Here is an 18,038-nt window from a genome sequence, read left to right on the forward strand (position 1 = left end):
TTTGTTGTTTCATTGGTGCTACTACTGTAATTTAGAAAATAAATGAAAACATTAATGATTTTTCAATAAATGGGGTTTATTTAAAAGTTACATAAAAGATTGCAACAACATAAAGTCTGTGGCAGCCTTTGAATAGCTTCTGTTATACATCCAACAAGTTTAAGAAAGTACAGTATCTTGGCTAAGCAATTAGTTAAAATAGACACAGTGTGCTAGATAAATATACATTTAAAGCTAGATGGAGTTGGCGGGAAGTCAATGGAACTAGAAGACGACTGTGATCAAGTGTGATTGATATTGACAATTCTTTGATGTTTATTTGTTATGGATAATTTTGATATTGTGTTATTTTTTTAAGTTCAATGAAGTAATTTAAAAGCAATAATAATAATAAAACAATAGAAAAAATGCTAATATGTTTTAAAGAAACAGATACTTGGGAGTATAGAGATGCTCTCGTCTCTTGGGGGGGCTGCTCCCTTCTTATGGGGTGGCTGCTGTCTGTTCCTCTTGGTGAAGGACTATGGTGGGAGCTTCAAAACCTTCCCAAACTCAGGCTGGAGGAATCTTGTCAAGCTTCGCCCACAGCTGGACAGCAAGCAGCCGAATAGCAAGAAACACCCATGACTGAAAAAGCAGGGAAGTGGAGGATGAATGTGCAACAGCCACACGGAGAATAGTCTGGCTCCAGATCTGATCCATTTGTGGAGTAAGTACCTGCCTCCTTTCTGAAGGGCTGGACGCCACCAGCTTATATACCCAGGGTGCCACTTCTGAAGTGTCGATGAAGTGGTAGAGCACTTGGGGATCTGAAGAGAGACAAGACGGAGGAAGAATCCACAAACCAGGGCTGGGCTGTGCAGTTTCCCACCTTTGAACGAGGAAACATGGTTTTATGGTCTCCCTTTTTATCATTGGCCTCTTGCCATGCTGCTTGTAGGCCCTTTTGAGAACAGGCTGCCACTCTAGCAGGGTTCCTTGGGCCTGATCCAGTTGCTGCAGGGCTCATCTAGTGCTGTCCTCCAATTTTCCTCCTGAGTGAGGCCTATGAGCTGGGGAGAGGGACCATTTCCCTCTGCTCATGAACCATCCACAATGAGGCATGGCCTGCACAATGGTCTGGAGGGTCTCCAGCTGAGAAGCAGAAGCAGCCTTAGTTGGGATCTTTAGAAACTCTCCAAGGTTGGGGAAGTGGTAGAAGAGGACAGTTGAGATGTGCAGGAACCACAGGTGAGAAGCCTCCATCATAAACAGCTGTGCACAAAGAAGGCGGAAAGGGGAGGAACGTCAGACAGAGGCCAAATCCCACCAGGGTTTGGAAACAACACAGCTAAAATAGATTCCCCCTGCCTTTATAAAAAAAGTTGGGTTCTGCCTTTCAAAGAGAGATTGATCCCGCTCTCTTCCTGGACTGGGAGCGGCGATGCCCAAAGAGACAGCCTTGCTGGACTTTAAGGAGCTGCCTTGTCCAGTCAGATCATTGGTCCACCTCCATGCTGACTGGCAGGTGTCTCTCCAAAGCCTCAGGCAGGAGTCTTTCCTTCCCAGAGGGGATTGAACTTCTGCATGCAGAGCATGTGCTCCACAAAGTGCTATGACCCAGAGCTATGGGAGTGAGGGGGGCAAGCCAGGTTTTTTGCCCTGGGTGAAGCCTCGAGAGCGGCACCATTAAGTCACCACAATTTTTTAAACATACAAAGGTCACAGCCAGTCACTTCTCTTTCCACAGTGACACAATTTTTCATTTTGAGTGCAGAACTGATCCCAGGCTCTGCTTTCCTAAAAAGGTCCTTTGGTCCACTTTCCGCACTTGACAGTGAGAGGCTAGTTTTGGCCATTCACAATCAGGGTCAGGACAAACTCCTGACTAGTTATCCAATGGTATGATGCTAATTCATTCTGTTTTATGTGTCTAGATTCCAATTTTCCTCCTCCCCCTACTCCATGACATCCGACATCTTGGATCTGCTGTTGAGAAACTAATTCAAGATGCTGGCAATGCGCCCGAGGGAAGGAGTACTTAAGAATGCAGGTGTGAGCCCTGCAGAGGTGGGGTGTGTATTTCAGGGCTGAGTGAAAAACAAGCTCCTAGAAATTCCTATTTGTGGGTGGTGAAATTGGGGACAGGGGGAGCATTTTACTGATTTTTTTTTGAGGGGGAGGTGGTAATTCTCCTGTCATTTGGATGGAGACAACCACCCTCCCCCCCAAATAAAACCCCTCAGAAAATTAACCAGAACACTCCCTGCAAGCATAGCATTTATGAAGATCAAATAACCAAGGAGCAACTTTTAAAACTGCTCATGCGGTGGGGGGACGACCAAGGCTTCAGCATGTCTCCCTTCTTCCCTGCTTATCTTACCTTCTTTTTTTTTTTAATCCCAGATTTTCTTCCTTTATTATTTTATTCACATAATATACATTCTTGTCAGGTCTGCCTCTAGATCCCAGCTCACAGAGGACCAACGCCCGGTGGATATAATATACAAAAGTCTTTATTGAAGTTTAGTTTCCATTTCAAAGCTCTGGGCGCGCAGACCCACGTTTCCACGCTAGACCGGCTTAGTCCCCTCTGACTCACTGCTCCTCCCACACCAGTTTAAGATCCTAGCCCGGCTCCACCTCCTACGCTGTTCTTTCCTTCGCTGGGTCCTTCTGTCCTCTGGGGTTTCCTCCTTCCTGGACTCCTCTGACGCTGACCCCCCCTGGTCTTCCCCTTCCTTCCGGCGGGCTTTAGGACCTGGCTCCCTACCCGGGCTCCCTGCTGTGCCGCTCGCCTGTACATTTGAACTTGGCGCGCGCGCCCAGCCGGTAACCTTCCTCTTGACCGTTTCCCCGCTTCCTGATGTGGGCGTGACCAAACCTGACTCCTCTCCTCCCGCTGGTGGTGAGAGCACTGGTCCCGATTCCTGGGACTCCCCCTCCCCACTGCGCTCTGGTGGGGAAGCTGGTCCTGATTTCCAACTGCTGCTCCGGACTCCCCGCTGGCCCCTTCCTCCTGGGGCTTCCCCCCTGGAACCCCCCTCGCTCTGGCCATCGGCGCTCCCTTCTGTGAGTCCTCCGATTCGCTGGAGAGGCTTGTGGAATAACTCTTTCCACTGTCACTGCCTGCGCCCCCCTCGGACTCCTCCTCCTCACTCTCCATTTGCTCCCCCTCCTGTGTCTCTCCTTCTGAACCCCTGACAATTCTTTACAACAAACAACTCCAAAATAAGCAGACAACTCCAAAATAAAATAATATGTAACAAAACCATAAGTCTCATGTTTTCATTTACACTGATCCTAACCCTAACCCTTAACGCATTTACAGATAGGTAGCTGTGTTGGTCTGCCATAGTCAAACCAAAATAAAAAAATTCCTTCCAGTAGCACCTTAAAGACCAACTAAGTTAGTTCTAGGTATGAGCTTTCGTGTGCATGCACACTTCTTCAGATACACACTGTATCTGAAGTGTATCTGAAGAAGTGTGCATGCACACGAAAGCTCATACCTAGAACTAACTTAGTTGGTCTTTTAGGTGCTACTGGAAGGAATTTTTTTATTTTGCCTTAACACATTCCCACTCTTTATTAATTTTTTGATTAGAGTAGCATCTAGTTGATGCTGTTAATTTTGCCATCTCCATGAATTCAAGAAATTTGATTCTCCATTCTAATAATTCTGGTATTTTATCAGTTTTCCAATTTTTTGCCACTACGATTCTGGCTGCTGTGGTTGCGTAAAGGAGTACAGAATGTCACTCAGTACTAAAACCAGCAAAAATGCCTCTGGTTTTTTTAAAGATTGAACTCCTAAATATATTTTAAAGCTCTTCATGGATCATAATCCAGAATTGTTTCACCACTTTGCACCCCCACCACATATGATATATCGTGACCACCAACAGAGATTTGATTGTTTTTTATACATTTTTGATAGTTTCACTGGGGTGAGGTACCAGCGGTAAAACACCTTCGCTATATTTTCCTTAATCGAATAGCACGCTGTAAAATTTATATTAGTTTTCCATAATCTTTCCCATCTGTCTAAATGAATTGTCTGGCCCAGCTCTTGTGACCATTTTATCATTGGTTCTTTTATTATCTCATCTTTCAGTTCCCATTCAAGGAGCAAGCTGTATAATTTTGATATCATTTTCCTCTTTGGTTGCAGAAGTTCACTTTGGCTTACCTTACCTTCTGTGGCAGCAAGGGAGGCAGAATACCATTCTCTGGGCTTTCAACTGAGCCAAAGATAGTTGTCCGAAGGAGACAGATGTTTCCACTGTCAACTGATCCAAAAAAAGACAGTTCTCTAAAGCAGCAAGACATCTCTGGTGTCAACTGATCTGAAGGAGACAGTTGACTGAGCTTTTAACTGATCTCAGGATTCTTTCAAACAACTCACCTGGTTTCCTGGGAAGCAAAACATTCCACAGCCCATTGTGAAGTCAGATTTGGCCAAGGCCTCACCCATTGGACTGTGGGCTCTCTCTCTTTCTCCATCTCAGACCCACGTCAACACTTGGTATCTTCATCTGGCTTCCAAGCACCTGCCCTGCCCTTTAATTTACCCCTCACTGGGGTAAATCTGGAAAAAGGGATCTAAAACAAAAAAAATGGATTAAAGGAACTTAGAATTCTCAATCTCCCTGGCAAGACGCAGAACTCTTTCTTTCACAGACAAATTATCCTCTAGTCAATTACATGAGATAAAAAAGGCTTCACAGTTGTATAGTTGCACTGGGACTACCATCATATTTTTTTAGGCAGCAGGCAAAAAGGTTTCTTCTATAACCAGGTGTCAGGTCTGCCTCTAGGTCCCAGCTCACAGAGGACCAACGCCCGGTGGATATAATATACAAAGTCTTTATTGAAGTTTAGTTTCCATTTCAAGGCTCTGGGCGCGCAGACCCACGTCTCGACGCTAGACCGGCTAAGTCCCCTCTGACTCACTGCTCCTCCCACACCAGTTTAAGATCCTCGCCCGGCTCCACCTCCTACGCTGTTCTTTCCCTCGCTGGGTCTTTCTGTCCTCTGGGGTCTCCTCCTTCCTGGACTCCTCTGACGCTGACCCCCCTTGGTCTTCCCCTTCCTTCCGGCGGGCTTTAGGACCTGGCTCCCTACCCGGGCTCCCTGCTGTGCCGCTCGCCTGTACATTTGAACTTGGCGCGCGCGCGCCCAGCCGGTAACCTTCCTCCTGACCGTTTCCCCGCTTCCTGATGTGGGCGTGACCAAACCTGACTCCTCTCCTCCCGCTGGTGGTGAGAGCACTGGTCCCGATTCCTGGGACTCCCCCTCCCCACTGCGCTCTGATGGGGAAGCTGGTCCTGATTTCCAACTGCTGCTCAGGGACTCCCCGCTGGCCCCTTCCTCCTGGGGCTTCCCCCCTGGAACCCCCCTCGCTCTGGCCATCGGCGCTCCCTTCTGCGAGTCCTCCGATTCGCTGGAGAGGCTTGTGGAATAACTCTTTCCACTGTCACTGCCTGCGCCCCCCTCGGACTCCTCCTCCTCACTCTCCATTTGCTCCCCCTCCTGTGTCTCTCCTTCTGAACCCCTGACACCAGGACTTAAGCCTTTAACTCTCTCTGCCCCCTGCCTGCCCCCCAACACACATACACAGAGAGATTCGGAGCAGAAGACATTGCCCTCTCTCCCGCTTTCTAGCAGTGCCCTGCCTGCATTTCCAAGAAAAGGGCTGAAGGAAATGGTGCCATGTTTCTGGGTCCACCAACAGGCACTAAGAATGGGGATTTTTTAAAAAAATAAAAAATAAAAGGGGCTTTATTCTCCCAAGTGAGGCTCACCTGGTGCCTTCATTATACTACCTATAGATACCAAGGAAAAACGTTCCTTGTGAACTGAGGCCTTGAATGTTTTTGTGGGATAGGGGGTGGTTATTGATTTCCCCCCTTGTTTTTATTCTGTATTTTTTTTTTTTTTTGTATTTTTATGCCCTGAAATTTTTGGATGAGGGGCAATCAATCAATCAATCAATCAAATTTTCAGAGGAGCCTCTAAGACCCTTCACATGAACTGAAAACAGCCCCAAGGAACTGTGCAGGTCCCTCAACTTCCCATTACATCACCACCCCCATTGTAAAAAGTTATCAAACATGGATAAATATGGGATAATTAAAATAAAACATGTAATATTATCACTCAAAACTTATCTGCTGGTTCTGCTGTATCAACATAGGCGTGCCTTTAAAAACATATATATTAAAGATTTCCTTGGTTTACAAAACAACGTGCATTCTCTCTTTTTTCAAGTTGCAGAGTCTTTTTTATATTTGATGTAAAAACATTATGTATAAAAGGTTATTGTTGTATACAGAATAAGGCTGGGGAAGAAGGGGGGAGAGGGGGTTGGGACAATAATACCTAAGTGTGTCTGTGGGGTTTTATGCCCGTGTCACTTGGGCAGGTTCTCTTTCTATCCGTTTTATTATATTTTTCCTTGGTAGTAGTGAGAGATTGGGGGGGGGGGGGAGAGGGCGTGGTTGGTTGTCTTTAGTTGGCTGCAGTGAGATTTGTTTGCATCTGTGTGTGGGAAAGGTTGAGTCATATTGATTCATGTGCCGTCAGTGGTTTCTTCTTACCTTGTTGGGCTGCGTATGTGATACAGGGAAGCCATACCAGAGTGCCTACTTCCATAGGCGCCGACTCCATGGGGCCTGAGGGGGCCCGAGCCCCCTCAAAAATTCGTTTGGGGGGGTTCAGCCCCCCCAAATAATTAAAAAAAAATATTACCTTAAATTTCGCTCTATAACACGCAGATTTTTTTCTCCTAAAAAGTAAGGGGAAATGTCTGTGCGTGTTATTGAGCGAATGTGTGGTCCCTGGAGCTGACTCCGGAGGGCAGGGGCAAAAATCAGGCAAAAATCAGATCGGGCGGTCGGGCGGAGGGAAGGCGGAAGCTGCTGCTTTCCTGCATTCTGCCTCAGGGTCTTACTGCCCACCCGCTTCTGTTGCTGCGTTGCTCAAACTCAACAAAGAGCAGGGAATCCCCTGCCCTCCTGGCAAGCAGAGGGTTAAGGAAAGGATCGAGTCCTTCCTTCTAATTCTTTCCTAGTCACACTGCGTGCCGGCTCCAGCCCACCACCTCCTCCTCTCCGTGCTCTAGGGACTCGCAGGTGCGAGAGAGAGAGAGAGAGAGAGGGCTGGCTTGGGGGGACCGGGACTTTTGCCTTCCTTTCCTCCCCCCCACCCCGTTAAACTCCTTCCCTGCATTCTTAGCCAGCTGCTTCTCCGCACACCCCTCTTGTGCTTCTTGTCCCTTCTGTGTTTTTCCTTCCCTCCCCATTTAAAACGTGGTGACAAAGCACGGATCCACATGGATCCTCAGGATTTTTGCATTGGGTCACCCCAAATTCACCATCAGATCACATTACATGTCCATGGCTACAGTCTGTACCAAAAAAATCACGCACCCACCAGTGGCGTAGCGTGGGGGGTGCAGGGGGGGCCGGCCGCACCGGGCGCAACATCTGGGGTTAGGGCAAATCCACGGGTTAGGGGGCGCAAATCCACGGGTTAGGGGGCGCAAATTACTTGCCTTGCCCCGGGTGCCGACAACCCACGCTACGCCACTGGCACCCACTGTGGCCTGGGGCCACAATGGTGCAAAAACGTGGTTACAAAGCATGGATCCACAGGATCTTTGCACTGGGTCACCCCAAATTCACCATCAGATAACATAGCATGTCCATGGCTACAGCCTGCACCAAAAAAATCACGCACCCACTGTTGCCTAGGGTCACAGTGGTGCAAAAACGTGGTTACAAAGCACGGATCCACATGGATCCTCAGGATTTTTGCATTGGGTCACCCCAAATTCACCATCAGATCACATAGCATGTTCATGGCTACATCTTGCACCAAAAAAATCATGCACCCACTATTGCCTAGGGTCACAGTGGTGCAAAAACGTGGTGACAAAGCACGGATCCACATGGATCCTCAGGATTTTTGCATTGGGTCACCCCAAATTCACCATCAGATCACATTACATGTCCATGGCTACAGTCTGTACCAAAAAAATCACGCACCCACTGTTGCCTGGAGCCGCAATGGTGCAAAAACGTGGTTACAAAGCATGGATCCACAGGATCTTTGCACTGGGTCACCCCAAATTCACCATCAGATAACATAGCATGTCCATGGCTACAGCCTGCACCAAAAAAATCACGCACCCACTGTGGCCTGGGGCCACAATGGTGCAAAAACGTGGTTACAAAGCACGGATCCACATGGATCCTCAGGATTTTTGCATTGGGTCACCCCAAATTCACCATCAGATCACATAGCATGTTCATGGCTACATCTTGCACCAAAAAAATCACGCACCCACTGTTGCCTAGGGCCACAGTGGTGCAAAAACGTGGTTACAAAGCACGGATCCACATGGATCCTCAGGATCTTTGCATTGGGTCACCCCAAATTCACCATCAGATCACATAGCATGTTCATGGCTACATCTTGCACCAAAAAAATCACGCACCCACTGTTGCCTAGGGCCACAGTGGTGCAAAAACGTGGTTACAAAGCATGGATCCACATGGATCCTCAGGATTTTTGCATTGGGCTACTCCAAACTCTCTGTCAGATATTAAAAATCTTTATAAAATAGAGAATTAAATACATACAGAATGTTAAATTTTCAGTTTCGAAATATTAGTACTCGTTTAGTACTGTATTTCTATATTACTATAGTACTGTAATTGTTATTTTCAAATACTTAAATATTTTTAGGGTGTAAGACCCAATTAAAGCCCGTTATTTACATACAGTATTACAGTATTTACATACAGTATTAGGCATACTGTATTAACTTTATTAACTGTATTAAAGCATTAACTTTGAGATATTATTTTTATTTAATGAACCCTCAGCCTTATTCAAAGTAAGCTTAAATTAGCTATTTCACTTATTAATCAAAGTGCTATTACTGTGCGACAGCAATATTTTATGTTTTATTCTTTTAATGATAGTTTAGGATTTATTTAAATATCTGTCAGGGCTGCCTCTAGGTCCCAGCTCACAGAGGACCAACGCCAGGCTGATATTATGTACAAAAGTCTTTATTGAAGTACAATTTCCATTTTAAAGCCAGAGCGTGCAACCCTACGTCTAGACTCTAGATCGGCGAAGTCCCCTGTGAGTCACTGCCCCTTCCGCACCAGTTTAAGATCCTAGCCCGGCTCCACCTCCTGCGCTGTTCCTTCCTCCTCTGGGTCCTTCTGCCCCCTGGGGTTTCCTCCCTCCTGGACTCTTCCGACGCTGACCCCCCTGAGTCTTGCCCTTCCTTCCGGCGGGCTTTAGGACCTGGTTCCCTCTCCGGGCTACTTGCTGTGCCGCTCGCCTGTACATTTGAACTTGGCGCGCGCGCCCAGCCGGTGACTTTCCTCTTGACTGTTTCCCCGCTCTCCGATGGAGGCGTGGCCAATCCTGACTCCTCTCCTCCCTCTGGTGGTGGGAAGACTGGTCCCGATGCCTGGGACTCCTCCCCCCCACTACGCTCTGGTGGGGACGCTGGTCCTGATTTCCAACTGCTGCTCAGGGAGTCCCCGCTGGCCCCTTCCTTCTGGGGTTTCCCCCTTGGCACCCCCCTTGCCCTGGCCATCGGCGCTCCCTTCTGTGAATCTTCCGATTCGCTGGAGAGACTCGTGGAATCTCTCTGACCTCTCTGCCTACACCCCCCTCGTATTCCTCCTCCTCACTCTCCATTTGCTCCTTCTCATGTGTCTCTGCTCCTGAACCCCTGACAATATCATTTCAATCTTTTCAGAGCTATATATTCACTGCTCTGTAATAGTCTATAAGCATAATTGTTACTGTAAATTAAATTAGCTTTTTACGAAAATACCGTGCATGTTTATGTTTTGTTTCTTTTTTCAAAGCCAAAAAGTGTTTCAGGCTTGTCGAGTTTCCCGGAGTGTGGAGTTATAGAGAGTCGAGTTTTCGGGGTTCTAATGTTGATCATATGACTCTAAAATACTTTAAAAAAACTTTAAAACTCACTAATTTTCATCTAAAATTTAGCAAACTTCCCGGGGCAGGACCCCGGTATGGGCCCCCCCAATATTTTTTATAAGTCGGCGCCCCTGCCTACTTCTGAAAGTAAATGATCTCAGCCAACAAATCACACTACATATTTGAAGGTGCCTCAGTCGTTCCAGAGGTTTTGTCATTCTGACATTCTGAGTTTGGCTTTTGCCCACCGTAGGGGATGTCATAGGCCCAGCTGCCCAAGGCCGGATTGTGCTCGACAGGATGGGTTTCCCAGTGGGTTGGCTGCAGCTGGGTGAGGCCTGTACATCATGGCAGTTGGGGTGCATGGAGTTTCCGTAGGATGCAAGACTGTAGCTGCTCTGCAATTGTGCACACCTGCAAATAGTCCTGTCCCTGGCCACGCTCCATCTTTCAGGCCTCCCAGTTTCTCTCATGAAATTGGGGAGGGGAGCAAAGGGGATGGGGCTGCTGGCCTTCAGGGTTTGCCAGATTTCTGCTTTCTCCACCCCCTGTTTCTTGTACGTGTCTCCCAAGTCTTCCCAGCTGTGAGTCTGTGTCCCTCAAGACCCCGTTTGCTGTCTTTGTCCACCTTTGGGGAGGTGGTCTCCAGCTTCTTCCTCCTGCTGCATGCCTTCCCCTCTCTTTAGTTAGATGTTGGCAAACTGAGGCCCAGGAGCCTAAGTCCCAGAAAAATGTCTCTTTGCACACACGTCTTCCCTTTTAAGATTTCTTACCTGCCCTTCACAAGAAGGTCCCAGGGTGGTGACAGCCATATAGCATGCAATGATAAAAAAAATGATAATAGAAGCCCAGTTAGAAAGGGAACCCAGGGGTCATCTAGTCCAACCCTCTGCAATGCAGGTAACTGTTCCAGATGGAGAACAGTTTAAACTTCAGCAAAAGGAGATGAGCGTGACAAAAATGTCAGGGTTAAAAAATATGAAATCTTCAGCAGTAAATAATATAATTGTCAGGGCTGCCTCTAGGTCCCAGCTCACAGAGGACCAACGCCAGGCTGATATTATGTACAAAAGTCTTTATTGAAGTATAGTTTCCATTTTAAAGCCAGAGCGTGCAACCCTACGTCTAGACTCTAGATCGGCGAAGTCCTATCTGAATCACTTCCCCTTCCGCACCAGTTTAAGATCCTAGCCCTGCTCCACCTTCTGCGCTGCTCTCTCCTCCTCTGGGTCCTCCTGCCCTCTGGGGCATTGCCCTTCCTGGACTCTTCCGACGCTGAGTCGCTTAGCTCCTCCCCTTGCCTCCGGCGTGCTTTAGGACCCGGTTCCCCATCCTCACTCTCTGCTGTCCCGCGCTCCTGTACATTTGAACTTGCTTCTCGCGCCAACCCAGTGACCTTTCTCCTAACCGTTACACTGCTTCTATCACTGCTTCCCTCTTCCGTGACACTGGCCGGATCTGACCTCCCCTCCGTTGTACGACTCTCCGAGGAAGGCGTGGTCAGCTCTGCCTCGTCTTCTCTCCCTGGTGGGGGAAGTACTGGTCCCGATGCCTGGGACCCTTCCCCCCCACTCTGCTCTGGTGGGGAAGCTGGTCCTGATCTCCAACTACTACTCTGGGAGTCCCTGCTCCCCCCTTGCTCCTGGGGCGTTCCCCTTGGGACCCCCCTACCCCTGGCCACTGGCGCTCCCTTCTGTGAATCTTCCGATTCGCTGGAGAGGCTTATGGAATCCCTCGGACCACTGTCTCCTCCTACACTGCCCTCTGATTCCTTGCCCTCGCTCTCCATTTCCCATCTTCCCTGTGCCTCTGCTCCTGAGCCCCTGACAATAATAATAATTTATTTATACCCTGCCCGTCTGGCTGGGTTTCCCCAGCCACTCTGGGCGGTTTCCAACATATTAAAATACAATAGTCTGTTAAACATTAAAAGCTTCCCTAAACAGGGCTGCCTTCAGGTGTCTTCTAAAAGTCTGGTAGTTGTTTTTCTCTTTGACATCTGGTGGGAGGGCATCCCACAGTACAGGTGCCACTACCGAGAAGACCCTCCATTCCCCACACTTCTGATGGTGGGTGGAACTAACACAAGAGGCTGCCCCCATGCAAATATTAACTCCTGAAAAGGTTGGTAGGAATGGAGGCAGCCTTTCAGATCATTGGCAGCATCCTGGGCAAGTTATTTCAAGTTATTTCATTTTTCTAAATATCCTATCATTCTCCACCCCCCAGGCTCTGAGCAGCCCAAGTGTTTCAGGACATACCTTCCATCTGGCTTCCTTGGATCAAAGGTTTACTGGAGGCTGGTGGCTTTCTCAATGGTCTGAGGCTTATTTTACATATATATTCAGGCTGAACCGAAATGGAGGGGTTCCCAGCATTAACACTCCACCAGAGACCCCATTAGGGTTCTAGGGGCATCACCCAAACCGCCAGTGTTTGGTTCTCACAGAGGGCAAGTTAGGCCTTATTGTCTTTTCCAGCACCAGTCCCAGAACTGCCTGATTTTCTCCCTGAAGCACGCAGACACTTTGATGGCACCACCTCCAGCCAGGGTCAAGGGACAAAGTTGTGTCTTTTTCTGCTCCTTTTCCTAAAGCATCCTTAGTGAATTAGTTTCCATAGCAACATTTTGGGCTAAGCTTACATCACAAAGTAGATACTTTCCTGGCAACTGTTGGCACAGAGAATATTAACCTAACTGGGCTGATTGACTTCATCAGCAGTTTGCAAATCTTGCAAGATCTACACAGCATTTTTAGTGGCCCTAAGAAGACAGCTTTTAATTTGGTATCTTTGCCCACCTTGTCAATCACAAAGCTTTATGTTCTTCCAAATAGTAGAACCCATTTCACTTAAAGATTAGACAATTCAGTCATATTTTACAAAAGTGGTTTATTTTAAAAACACAGCTGTTCTCAAATGTTTTGAAAAAATAAAGTTTTTTTAAAAAGTACTTCACTGGGAGATGGAAGCCCAAGTCACACTGCTATAGTGCTGCTCTTGTCCGCTGTGTGGCTCCAACTGTGCTCAGAGTCAACAAGTCTTATCCAAGCCCAAATACTCAAGCCAGTTTTAGGAGGCTTGTTTGTGGTGAAGTGAAAAGTACAGCTTCTGTTCTAAAAACTTGGATGCATGATGGAACTCTGTCTAAATTTCTGGTGCGCATCACTGATATAGAGAGACAGATTTCTAAACATGCTTCTTGTGTGCCTGCTTAAATAAACAATTATAAAGAAAGTCAACATGAATCTTGACTGGCTGCAGAAAGAGCAGGAAGCAGCACTGTGAACTGTGAGTGGTTATTTCTAATTGATTTTTGCACACCTTTATGGTTGCAGCGATGAGGCTAATGTGGATGCTTGTGAAGATGATGCCTTGTTTCTAGGAAAGTAGTATCTAAAGAGAATAGTTAAGGAGTTCTCAGCAAATACCTACAACTATCATTACCTTTAGTCAGGAAGTAAAATATTTACGTACTTATGCACAGAGCTCGTACTGGAGCTGCTTACATATGATTGCAGATTTTAATGCGATCTGTGTACACTTACAGTGGTACCTTGGTTCTCAAACTTAATCCGTTCTAGAAATCCGTTCCAAAACCAAAGCGTTCCAAAACCAAGGCATGCTTTCCCATAGAAAGTAATGCAAAATGGATTAATCCATTCCAGAGTTTTAAAAATAACTCCTAAAACTCAATTTAACATGAATTTTACTATCTAACGAGACCATTGATCCATAAAATGAAAGCAATAAACAATGTACTGCAGTCACACAATCAATCAATCAATCAGTAGCTGAACTGGGTTCCACACAGGCACAAAAACAAAAAAGAGCTGCAAATATAAAAATGCAAAATAAATAGCAACAACAGACAGACCTCAGTGTAACACTCAAAATGGAAATGTGGGACTCAAATCAGAAGTGTGGCACTCAAATTGGAAGTGTAACACTCAAAACGGCGCACGTTTAGCTTCCAAAAAAAAGTTCGCAAACCAGAACACTTCCTTCTGAGTTTGCAGTGTTTGGGTTCCAAGTTGTTTGAGTACCAAAGTGTTTGAGTACCAAGGCACCGCTGTACTTGGGAATAATCACCACTCAAAATGATAGTACTGTACTCATATCTGAGTAAATATGTGTAGGATTGAGCTGCAATAACATTTCCCTCAAAGACATAAAAATGTAATGCTGTAGTCTTCCAGAATTGCAGGACAAACTGCAACTTATCTGCCTTTTGTATTAAAAAACCCGTGAAAGGAGGTTGGGGAGAGAGCAGAGATTTTCTGTTCCACCACTACCTCGTGGCCTCACTAAAAACCAAAGCATGACCTCCAAAATTGTTGGGAAAGTGGTAAGGCCTGTTACTCATCAAGCAGTGCCAGTCTGGTGCTTTAACATTTGGAAGGTCCCAATGTGCTGTGTAAAGCAGATGCAATTAATTTCCAACCTCTACATTCTGGCTTTTACAGATATGGCAGACTGAGAACTGCAAGATGTGCACTTCAGAAGGATACACAAATGTGGGGATGCCTTTTGTTGTCAAGTACTTCTGGATAAGACGCTCTGTCCCATACCAATTAAAACCTTTGGTTGAGTATCCAATGCGGGGCAGGTGGACACTTGCTGAGAGAAAGAAACGAAAAATGCTGTCTGAGTTGTAGCTCACATGAAAACACTAGGTAGTTAATATTGCAAAGGAAATTCTTGTCACGGGACTAAAAAGGTTAAGGATAGGTAACCGGAAGCCAGGGGTGCAACCTGGCCCTAAACATTAGCCACAAATCCCAAGGACCTTCTCCTACCTGTTCCAGAGGCAAAGAGTTATTTAACCCCCTTTGATCCTGTGTGAAGAACAGCAGAGTCTTTGGCACAGTTCGTTTTATTTATACTCCGCCTATCTCTCAGCACAGGACCCAAGGCAGCTTACCGAATAATTTTTTTTAAAATGCAACTAAAACGACACCATCCAAATAAATATTTAAACATAATTACGTAAGTAACCCTATTAAAGGCAGCACTGAGAACACATAGGCACATGGGGGAAAGATATGCAAAGGGAATAAACTAGGAGTGTTGGGGACACCGTAACCTCTTTAGTGAGAGGTTAAATTATCAGAAACGTTTAGTTGTTTTGGCTTCTGGTGGTGATAGTGAGAATTCCAAGCTTTTATCAGCAGCGAGGGATCTAAGACTGCCCAAAGCTGCAGGTGCACTGCAGAAAATGTGGGAAGCTTTTGATTCCAAACGGTTGACATTATTCACCACAGCTGGGGTTTCTGTTGACATGGAGTTCTCCAAGAGAATAACCCCATAATGGCAGGAATTCTAGAGGATCAGAATGTCCCAGCCATCCCTTTCAACTTGTTTAAACAGGACTTCAGGCACTAACCTTCTCAACAACTGGCACACTTGCTGTCACAGGCACACTTACCATCTCTATCCTTGGCCGCAAGATAAATTTTCTTTAATCCCCTTTCCAAAGCAGGGAGATTAATTCCAGACAAGTTGTTCGAACGGTCTCGGTGCTGTGCTACAATAAGGGCCAGCTAGGAAGAAATCATATATGCTGTGATCAGATAAACCGAAAATTAAGTGCATGGCTTATAGGCAAGAAACACTCCCACTCTTTTCCCCTCCTTTTTTTTTTTTTTTTTTGCAAATACACTTATACTTCTGGAATAAGTATGGAACAATTCCAATACTCTAGCTTTTATGCTAGGAACAAGATTTGGAATGACTAAAATGAAAGAAATGCAAACCATCTGTTTGTATAGTTACCAAGTCATGTCCTTTGTTTCTGGATTCCTTATCATCGATGGGGAATAAAAGAGTTCCTCCCAATGTCAAGTCTACAAAAATAATTAAGAACAACGAGAAAAATCACTGAATTCTGTGGAACAACGAGAAAAATCACTGAATTCTGTGGAACACTGAGGGGAAAATGCACACAGGATGAATTTCTGAAAGTCAGATTGGCTGTATTGCTCTCTCTTTCATGTACTTAGCATAATGCTGATTTTTCATAGATGGTGAACACAGCAGACAAAACAGAATTAATTTAATTAATTAATTAATTAATTAATTAGCAGAGTATGATATTTTCTAGCTCCTTAACTGGGCTTTCCTGTCTCCTGTGTAGATTAATCCAGATTGTTTCCATCAAGTTGCCAGGAGCAAGCAATAGAGAAGGAAATTTCTAAATTATGACTGCAACAGTTGTATGTTCCATCAGTCAGCTGGCAATGCTTTCAATGCCAGCATTCATTCACTGTTTACAGGTGTGCTGAGATGTCATACTGCAGGGATGTGGGGATAGGAATAATGGGATTAACCGGTATCTCATCCAGGTTTTATGTAGCATTTCACCCACATTATCTTAGTATTCTTTAATCTTGTAAAGTAGGTCAGTATTATTATTCCAAATTTGGGGAGTCAAGTATGAGAAAAAGAGAAAGAGTTGTTTAAGGCCACATGGTGAGCTTATGGCTAAAATCTGAGTGAAGAATCCAGTTTATACTCTTAGCTGATTCAGGGATATTTATTTATTTATCTATTCATTTATTCATTCATTCACTTATTCATTCATTCCCTGCCTTTTCCTTGATAGGGACTTAAGGCAGCTTACAGATAAAATAAGAACAGCTAAAACACAGGAAAAACCCACAAGCATTAAAAAACAAACATTAATAGACATTAAACATTAATAGAATATATGATCTATGAAAAACATACAGACAATCATAGCAAAAACAGCAAGGCACCAGCCCCATCAATAAACTGACTATTTTGGGAGAAGTCAGCTCCCAAATTCCTGTTGGAACAAGAAGGTATTCACCTGCCGGCAGAAGGACAACAAGGAGGGAACCAGTCTAACTACTCTAGGGAGGGAATACCAAAGTCTGGAAGCAGCCACTAAGAAGGTCCCGGAATCTATGTAGCATAACGGATAAATTTACGCACCAAAGTGCATTCACTCGTAAGTTTACTTACACCTGGCAGGTAAGAGACTGGAAGTGAACACATGAAGCAACTGTCATCCAATTAATCTTAGCACAGGCTTCTCTTACAGCTTTACTCTGCCCTAGAAGGGATGGTAGCTCTTTCCTCACAGACAATATTGAACAAGAAAGTAAAAGGAACAATTTCCTGTTCATTCCAAACAGTTTAATCTAAGGTAGAGAAAATAAGAATACAGACTGTCCAAATGAGGCGTCTTAAATGCTTACACTATAAATGAGATCATTTGATTAAAAATAACAGTTTAAAAAGGAGGAATCCCCTAAAACTACAGTAGCTTTTACCTATCTCTTGCTTACCTTTCATCTTTCCTGCCAGCTCATATATTTTCCTTGGATGGTCAGAGCGATTCCCCAGAGCTGTGAACAAGCCTCCTCTTCCCCAACGGCCCGAGTCATCTGAAGCAAAGAGTTAGATGATACTATTTTAAAGGGAGGGAAAAGGTCCATGAGACTGAAGTTCATATAGATCAGCTTCCAATGGTTCGTAGGAGATCCATTCTTAGAATGGAACAACTAACATGACAAAGTCTGAGAGCACTTCCAAGCTACAAATCTGGCCTTCAAGGCAAGTGCAAGACCTTCTGATATTAATCTGCTTTTAGAGATTGCCTTGGCAAATGTAAATGCATTAATCCTGTATGGCTTAGTGATGGTAAAGAGTTATGGATCTGTAGCTGCATTATAAACCTCTTCATTGGGTGCTTTAATGTGGAAGAGTGATCCAAACCCTGATGGAAAAATGGTGCCACTCACCCAGACAAGTTCTGATCAACAGCAATAAAATACCTCCTGTAATGTACTTGCTACCGACTAACAGATTTTTAGCAACTCTGACTTCAGCCACTCAGGCCATAAGTGACCAGCAGTTGCTTAAAGACGTGTGCTATGCATTTAGACCATGGATAAAGAACCAGTATCCCTCCAGATGTTGTTGGATCCACCTCCCATCAGCCAAAAGAAGGGTGGCTAATGGTCAGAGACGATGGGAACTGTGATCCAGCACACCTGGAAGACCCTATGCTCCGCATCCTTGATTTAGACTGTGCCACCTGAACGTTTCTGGAGGTC

At 45.5% G+C, this 18,038-nt stretch overlaps 2 protein-coding genes across 8 annotated transcripts in view; both read right to left on the minus strand.

The window, feature by feature from the left end:
- The window catches only part of VANGL1 (VANGL planar cell polarity protein 1), a 68,124-nt gene extending 55,580 nt beyond the window's left edge, over nt 1–12,544 (minus strand). The window contains exons 1-2 of one of the 5 annotated variants that reach the window (XM_081845244.1): nt 12,216–12,544; nt 4,388–4,584 (exon numbers count right to left, since the gene is read on the minus strand). The gene's annotated coding sequence lies outside the window, so the exon portion shown is untranslated. Of the gene's footprint in view, nt 1–4,171; nt 4,351–4,387; nt 4,585–12,215 lie in introns of those variants that run through there. The other 4 variants (XM_081845241.1, XM_081845245.1, XM_081845242.1 and 1 more) reach the window with 4 other exon arrangements.
- A 282-nt stretch (nt 12,545–12,826) lies between these two features.
- CHD1L (chromodomain helicase DNA binding protein 1 like) overlaps nt 12,827–18,038 on the minus strand; it is a 28,968-nt gene continuing 23,756 nt past the window's right edge. For all 3 annotated transcript variants that reach the window (XM_081844917.1, XM_081844918.1, XM_081844916.1), the window contains 5 exons: nt 17,268–17,366; nt 15,730–15,800; nt 15,383–15,497; nt 14,466–14,574; nt 12,827–13,350 (listed from right to left, as the gene is read on the minus strand). In XM_081844917.1, coding sequence (XP_081701043.1) covers nt 13,281–13,350; nt 14,466–14,574; nt 15,383–15,497; nt 15,730–15,800; nt 17,268–17,366 — 464 coding nt within the window. In that variant the 3' untranslated portion in view covers nt 12,827–13,280. The remainder of the gene's footprint in view (nt 13,351–14,465; nt 14,575–15,382; nt 15,498–15,729; nt 15,801–17,267; nt 17,367–18,038) is intronic.

The sequence above is a fragment of the Podarcis erhardii genome (assembly GCF_964252035.2).
Source record: "Podarcis erhardii genome assembly, chromosome: 17".
Lineage (NCBI taxonomy): Eukaryota > Metazoa > Chordata > Lepidosauria > Squamata > Lacertidae > Podarcis > Podarcis erhardii.